The sequence below is a fragment of the Tamandua tetradactyla genome, chromosome 16 (assembly GCF_023851605.1).
Source record: "Tamandua tetradactyla isolate mTamTet1 chromosome 16, mTamTet1.pri, whole genome shotgun sequence".
Lineage (NCBI taxonomy): Eukaryota > Metazoa > Chordata > Mammalia > Pilosa > Myrmecophagidae > Tamandua > Tamandua tetradactyla.
In genome coordinates this window covers 5,898,887-5,906,013 of record NC_135342.1, presented here as the reverse complement: position 1 = coordinate 5,906,013, position 7,127 = coordinate 5,898,887, and the positions used below count along the sequence as shown (strand labels likewise).

At 43.6% G+C, this 7,127-nt stretch overlaps 1 protein-coding gene across 1 annotated transcript; it reads left to right on the top strand.

Annotated features, from left to right (window-relative positions):
- The first annotated feature begins 4,587 nt into the window (after window positions 1-4,587).
- On the top strand, window positions 4,588-6,045 carry DPRX (divergent-paired related homeobox). Its single transcript, XM_077130435.1, has 2 exons — window positions 4,588-4,791; window positions 5,551-6,045. The coding sequence occupies exons 1-2, from the start codon at window positions 4,588-4,590 to the stop codon at window positions 5,926-5,928; spliced, it is 582 nt and encodes a 193-aa protein (XP_076986550.1). The 3' UTR covers window positions 5,929-6,045.
- Window positions 6,046-7,127: the final 1,082 nt, after the last annotated feature.

The following is a 7,127-nucleotide window of genomic DNA, read 5'->3' as shown; positions in this document are numbered from 1 at the left end:
CAACAGACAAAGGAGGAACATTCGTAGGATACATATACACATTTCCATAGGGAGGAAGGAACACAGGGGTCACCGGACCCATAGTTTCGAAAACCTGCAGGGCAAAGACCATTAGATTTCAAAGTCTGAGAGTCATTTATCCTCGGGGCTTCTAAAGGTGGCAGTCCCACCCTTTCCAAGGGTTTATGCAGAGGCCTACCTCTCTTCAAATGCAACCTTGGGGGACATTGGGGAGACCACCTTTTTCTAGGCTCCACCCTCTCCAAGCATTGGGCTGCACTCCGGCTCTCTGCCACCTCCACCCGTCCATGTGGTGACAGTCAGGCTCTCCCCAAACCCCAAGGAATGTGCTTCACCCTCTCCAAGGCCTGAGGCAGCATGACTCTTCCACTGCAATGAGGTGAAAGGCCCATTCTCTGCCTTTGGGGCAAACTCACCCTCTCCACGGGCTTGGATGGGTCCACTCTCCTGGCCCAAGGCTTCTTGACTTCAGACCTCAGCCTCCATGGTTTTGCCTCTGCAGTTAGTTTTTCTCCAATGTGTCCCTTCTCTGAACCCCCCAGTCCAGACTGGCAATGGCTCTGTTTATACAGGTCCCACAGCACTCTCATTGGCTTTCTATGCAGCAGCCTTGGATTATGCCCATCAGACATAAGGAGTTTCCACAAATCCTTCCTGGATAACTCCATGTCCGATCCTGGCTTTCTCTGAAATGGCTGACTGGTTTCACATTTCGTTAAATCCTCACACAGGGCACTATTCTCTGGGGTCTCCCTTCCTAGAAGCCCAGAATTTTCCAGGACTTCAATGTCTGGTTTCTTTTTACTCAAGAGTTCAGTTTTCAGCTTATCTCTCTCCTGTCGCATTTCACTATAAGCTGTGAGGAGAAGCCAGGCTGCACTTTCGACATTTAATTTGGAGATCTCTTCTGCTAAGTATCCAAGTTCATGGATTTTTAGATCTGCCTTCCAGCCAAAGCCACTAGTCAATTTTGCCAGATTATCTGCCATTTTAAAACAAGGATCGCCTTCCTTCCAGTTTGCAATAACACGGGCCTCATTTCTGTCTAAGACCTCATCAGAGGTATCTTCAGAGTCTACATTTCTAACAACAGTCTCCTCAAAACATTCTAGGCCTTCTCCTATCAAGCTTCTCACAATTCTTCCAGAATCTTCCCCTTATCCATTTAAAAAGCCATTCCAATGTGTTTGGTATTTGCAAACTGCAGCAGCACCCGACTCTCTGGTACCAAAATCTGTTCTAGTTTACTAGCTGCCGGAATGCAATATACCAAAAACAGAATGCCTTTTAACAAGGGAAATTTAATAAGTAGCTAGTTTACAGTTCCAAGGCCAAGAAAATGTCCCAATTGAAACAACTCCATAGACATGTCCAGTTTAAGGCATCTGGGGAACGATACCTTGGTTCAAGAAGGACAACGATGTTCAACGTTTCTCTCTCAGCTGGAAGGGCACGTGGTGAACATGGCAGTGTCTGCTGGCTTACACGTGGCTCCACCAAAAGGGGCTCTCTCCAAAATGTGTGCTCTTTTAAAGGATTCCAGCAAGCAACTCCACCTTCAGTGGGTGGAGACACACCTCTATGGAAATCATCTAATCAAAAGTTACCACCCACAACTGGGTGGGTCACATCTTCACGGAAACAATCAAAATGCTCCCACCAGAGGACCTTCAGCATCAACTTCCTACTCGGACCCAAAGATCTCGGAGGACTCTAGACCTGTGCTAGATCTCCATGGACCCAACACAGGAGCTTAACCCAGCCTTGACCCAGGAATTTTCCCTGATGTCTATTGAAGATGGAACCCAGAAAGACTTGGTGGCCTCTCATCCTTTCTCCTCAGAATTGTTAATAAAGAACCTGAGCAACTTGACTCTCAACCCTCATAACCAATTCCTTTCTTCCCCACTGGAAGATCCACTCCAACAGCAGTATGGAGAAAAGATCAGAGGGGAAAAGAGAAATAAGTTTCTCTACCGAAGGGGTACAGTAAGGACAATGTTATCTAAGCGGCAAAGAAGTGATTGAGAGGATGGCAAAACTGAAATATCCCTACCCCAACCAGTCTTACCTGGTCAAAAGAGAGTTAACAAGCCCTCCACATCAGACAATTTCGGATAGACTTAGAGAAGCAATATTACACTATACCTGTTTTCTTTACCTGCATTATGACTGGGAGTCTTCTGAAAATGCTAGAATGGAGATTAATTAAGACAAACAGAGCCAATTTAGCCATAAAAATCATTCTAATACTGTTCTTTCTTGCCAATAACTTTAGGATCACTCGGCAGCAGGCAGGGAAGACTACTATATGCTATTGCAGGTTATAGCTTTTGATTACCTATGAGTTCTATGATGTACGTTTTTTTCCATCTCGAATCTTTCCTCTCTACATTGATACAATGGTTTATGAAGTATCTGTATAGTTTGAATGCCTTGCTGACATTAATTTACTTTAGTTCTACTTTGTATATAGAAGAACTTATTAAAATTCATATGCATTTGAAAAAAAAAATGCTCCCACCAAGCAATATTGAATGAGAATCAAAGGACATGGCTTTTCTGGGGTCCACCACAGATTCAGACCAGCACGCCTCTCAACTCTGGAATCTCTCAGCTGTTGACACTTTGTCTCATTTCACTCTTCCCCCTCTTGGTCGAGAAGGTTTTCTCAATCCCTTGATGCCGAGTCTCAGCTCATTCTAGGATTTCTATCCCATGGTGCCAGGAAGGTCCACACCCCTGGGAGTCATGTCCCATGTAGACAGGGGGAGGGTGGTGAGTTTGCTTGTTGTGTTGGCTGGAGAGAGAGGCCACATCTGAACAACAAAAGAGGCTCTCTTGGGGGTGACTCTTAGGCCTAATTTTAAGTAGGCTTGACCTATCTTTGTGGGGTTAAGTTTCATATGAACAAACCCCAAGACTGGGGGCTCAGCCTATAGCTTTGGTTGTCCACACTGCTTGTGAGAATATCAAGAATTCAACTAGGGGAAGTTGAATTTCTCCCCATTCTCACCATTCCCCAAAGGGCACTTTGCAAATACTTTTCTGCTCACTGATCAAATCACTCTGGGATTCATCAGGGCGTCACTCTGGACAAACCAGCAAAATCTCATGTCTTACCCAAGGTTCCATGTACTTATGTTGTTCAACCAAGCTATCCACATAAGTTATATTAGGAAATGCTCTAGTCAAAATATAAATTTTGTACCAAATAAACATTTTTTGCTTTAGTCTCATAATTTGAAATTTTTAAATATTAATTACCACCTATTTTCAGCACCCTGCAGTAAAGACATTCCTTTGTTCTTCCTCATGCAAAAACGTTTTTTAAATTTGTGCATTTAGTCACTATCATTATACATTCTAGGCATTCCTAGATTATACCATCTCAATCTGTATCGTCTTTTTTTCTGATTTCATTTGTGCCCCCAGGCCTCCTCCCTCTATCATTCTCACATTCAGCTTCATTCAGTGTTTTAACATAATTGTATTACAGTTAGGTAGTATTGTGCTGTCCATTTCTGAGTTTTTACAATCAGTCCTGTTGCACAATCTGTATCCCTTCAGCTCCAATTAACCAAAATCTACCTTATTTCTATCTCCTGATGGTCTCTGTTACCAGTGAAATTCTCCAAGTTTATTCACTAATGTCAGTTCATTATCAGTGAGACCATACAGTATTTGTCCTTTTGTTTCTGGCTAATCTCACTCAGCATAATGTCCTTAAGGTCCATCCATGCTGTTACATACTTCATAACTTTATTCTGTCTTATAGCTGCACAGTATTCCATCATATGTATATACCACAGTTTGTTTAGCCACTAGTCTATTGATGGACATTTTGGCTGTTTCCATCTCTTCGCAATTGTAAATAATGCTGCTATAAACACTGGTGTGCAAATGTCTGTTTGTGTCCTTGTCTTCATGTCCTCTGAGTAGATACCTAGCAATGGTATTGCCGGGTCATATGGCAATTCTATATTTAGCTTTTTGAGGAACCGACAAACTGCCTTCCACAGCGGTTGTACCATTTGACATTCCCACCAACAGTGGATAAGTGTGCCTATTTCCCCACATCCTCTCCAGCTGTTGTCATTTTCTGTTTTATTGATAATGGTCATTCTGGTGGGTGTGAGATGGTATCTCATTGTGGTTTTGATTTGCATTTGAGAGCACTGGTTTTATTTTCTGTTTAGTTTGCTACTATATTCCTAAAATAATATCTGGTCTTCAGTAGGTACTCAACAATTACTTGAATGGACAAGCATAAAATCACATCTGCGTCCCTTTGGATTGAGCTGTCTGTTTTCCACCATAGTTGTGGCACAAGGGATCCCACATTTAAGTGATAACAGACCCCATATTTAAATGACCAAACAACCAAGGGGAAAATAAACTACTCCTTTCAATGATGGGATATATGAAATAGTGATCGTGACAAAATCAGGCTGAGGAAAACGAGCAGAAAAAGCATGCACAGTTACGTCCCTACCTGGGGCCTCAACCTCTTGGTTCCCCAGGCTGGACCTCTGTGGAGACGGATGGAAGATCAGGGCTCTGAGAATGGAATTGTCTTATCACCCCATTTGTGTCTTCCTCTCCTTCACCCCAGGTAAACACCAGACATATTCACAGAGGAAGAGAACTATGTTTACTGAAAAACAACTGGCAGATTTGAAAATCTTGTTCAGTAAGAACCCGTACCCAAGCCCCAGTCTTCAGAAGGAAATGGCCTGTAAAATGGGAATACATCCAACCGTGTTACAGGTCAGCAAACAATGCCCCAGCTTGCCCAGCTACCTCCCTGGGTTACCCTGAACTCAGAGACCCAACAGGGTAATTCCTAAGGCCTCTCACCACCCCAGCCCTACACCTAAAGACCCAGAGTCTCCTTCCCATGCTTCTCAATCCTCTCTCTGAACCCCTAGAGCTGGGATCAGCAACTTCTTTCTATAAAGGAGCAGACAGTAAGTATTTTAGACTTCATGAGCCATGCTTTCTCTGTCATAACCGCTCAACCACTGACTGATAAAGCAGGCCCAAAAGCAGCCCAAAAGCAGCCCAGGCCCAAAAGCAGCTATACCCGATATATAAACAAATGGGTATGTCTGCATTCCAATGAAACTTTATGAACACTGAATAAGTTTCATATGCCACAAAATATTATCCTATTTTTTCAGCCATTTTTAAGTGTTAAAAAGAGAGAGAGAGAGGGTGGGCTGGGCCTGACCCGTAAACCTTAGTTTGCTGACCCCTGCCTGCCCTAGAGGACTCTCTGGGAATGACCCCTTCACTCTTCTATTTCCTGCTTTGGGGTCTCTGACCCATGTCTTGCTTTCCACCCCCCCGACCTCAGATCTCTATCCTTTCCTGTGAGCAGTTTGGGAGGGGTTCCACGAATCGGAGTAAGTGGGAGAGTGTAGAGCTAGCCGTTCTCACCCACCGTTACCCATATCCTTGGGTAAGAGGAAACATCTTCGGGATCTGTCCCCATTCAGCTATCCACGGCTCTTCTTTTCTCCTCAGGTTTGGTTCAAGAACCATAGAGCGAAACTCAAGAAAGAAAAATTCAAGCATAATCAGCAAAAACAAGAAGGAACAAAACAACAGCAATTACCTGCAAGAGTCGAGATCAATCCTTCGGAGAAAAACACGGACACCCCACGCAGATCCCCTGAGGGTGTTTATCCTGGCTCCTTAGTTTATACAAATAATTCAGTACCCTCATTCCAACTTAGCATATGTCCCAACTTTGGACTCCCCACGGACCACGTTGTTGGCCACAAAATTGTCCATTTTGGCTGCTGCCAAGACCCTAACATATACTGCCTCCATCCCATTTTGGAATCCCAAATTCTCCCCCCGAGCTTAGATTCTAATTCTTTTGTCTCTTCATCTCTATGAGGAACTTAAACAGCATTTTAAGTTCTCTCTCCATTGCAACTTTTCTGTCAATTTTAACTTCTCCCAAAATAGAAAATTCATCTTTGGGTTCTGCTTTCAGGATACTCAAACTAGGACATAGCCACTAAACTGTAATTAAAAAAAAAAAAATCACATACCCCATGGTATTCAGCCTGTTGGGAATGGAATCACGTCACCTTACAAGACCTTTTCAAGTCATCTGTGAATAGGATCTTCAAAGATGCTGTTAAGGTGAGGCCAGATTAAATCAGAGTGGCCTTAACCCTGTATGACTGGAGTCCTTCTAAGCAAAGGAAATTTGGACATGAAAGTAGAAGTCACAGGAGGATACCAAAGAAGGCAGATCACCACATGACAGAGGCACATAAACCTCCATCAGAAAACCAGGCTTCTGGGGAAGCACCGCCCTTGCCGGTACCTTGATTTCTGCAAGACAATAAATTTCTGTTGTAACCAGCCTCCAGTATGCATCACAGGAATCCCAGCAAACTAAAACATCAAGGGCCAGGTTTAGAGAGAATGTTTCAGTCATAATTGCACATGTTAGAAAAAATAAGTGCTGATAATCAACGATGTACGCATGCATCTCTAAAACTCAGGGTGGGGGAGCAGCAATTAAATCCAAAGGAAGAAGAAAAGATGACAGAAGAAAATAACAAAATTCAACATGGCTATTCATTAAAATGAAAATGCACCGACCTACCTGGTTCAGCACCCCTGCCTAGTGGGCAACGCTCTCTGCCTGCTGGAGCTACGGATTCCAAGCCACCTTTCCACTGGCCAGAGAGAAGAGCATCAATCGCCTGCTTGGAAAATCTGCAAACATCAACCCATCTGCGAATTGCAGCAAATCCCCCAGTGATACTACTTAAGGACAGAGAAATGGTCTCTGCCCTTCTATCCCTTCTCTCCAACTCCGAAAGCTGACTTCTACTCATAGCAGCAGATTTTGTTAGGAAAATTTTACCAAATTTTATCGAATTATTCAGGAAATTTTAAGGGCGGTGGTGGTGGAGACTCTCCACCTTATTCACATCCTCCCAATACTCACTGATGCCATCGTTGAGGTCCAACTTTCACTGCCAGTTTGTGAGATCCAGAGACAAACAAAACTAATTGGTAGGCTCTGGGTGTGGTCTGGGAGACAAAAAGGCGTGATGGTACAGAGTTTCTGTTTG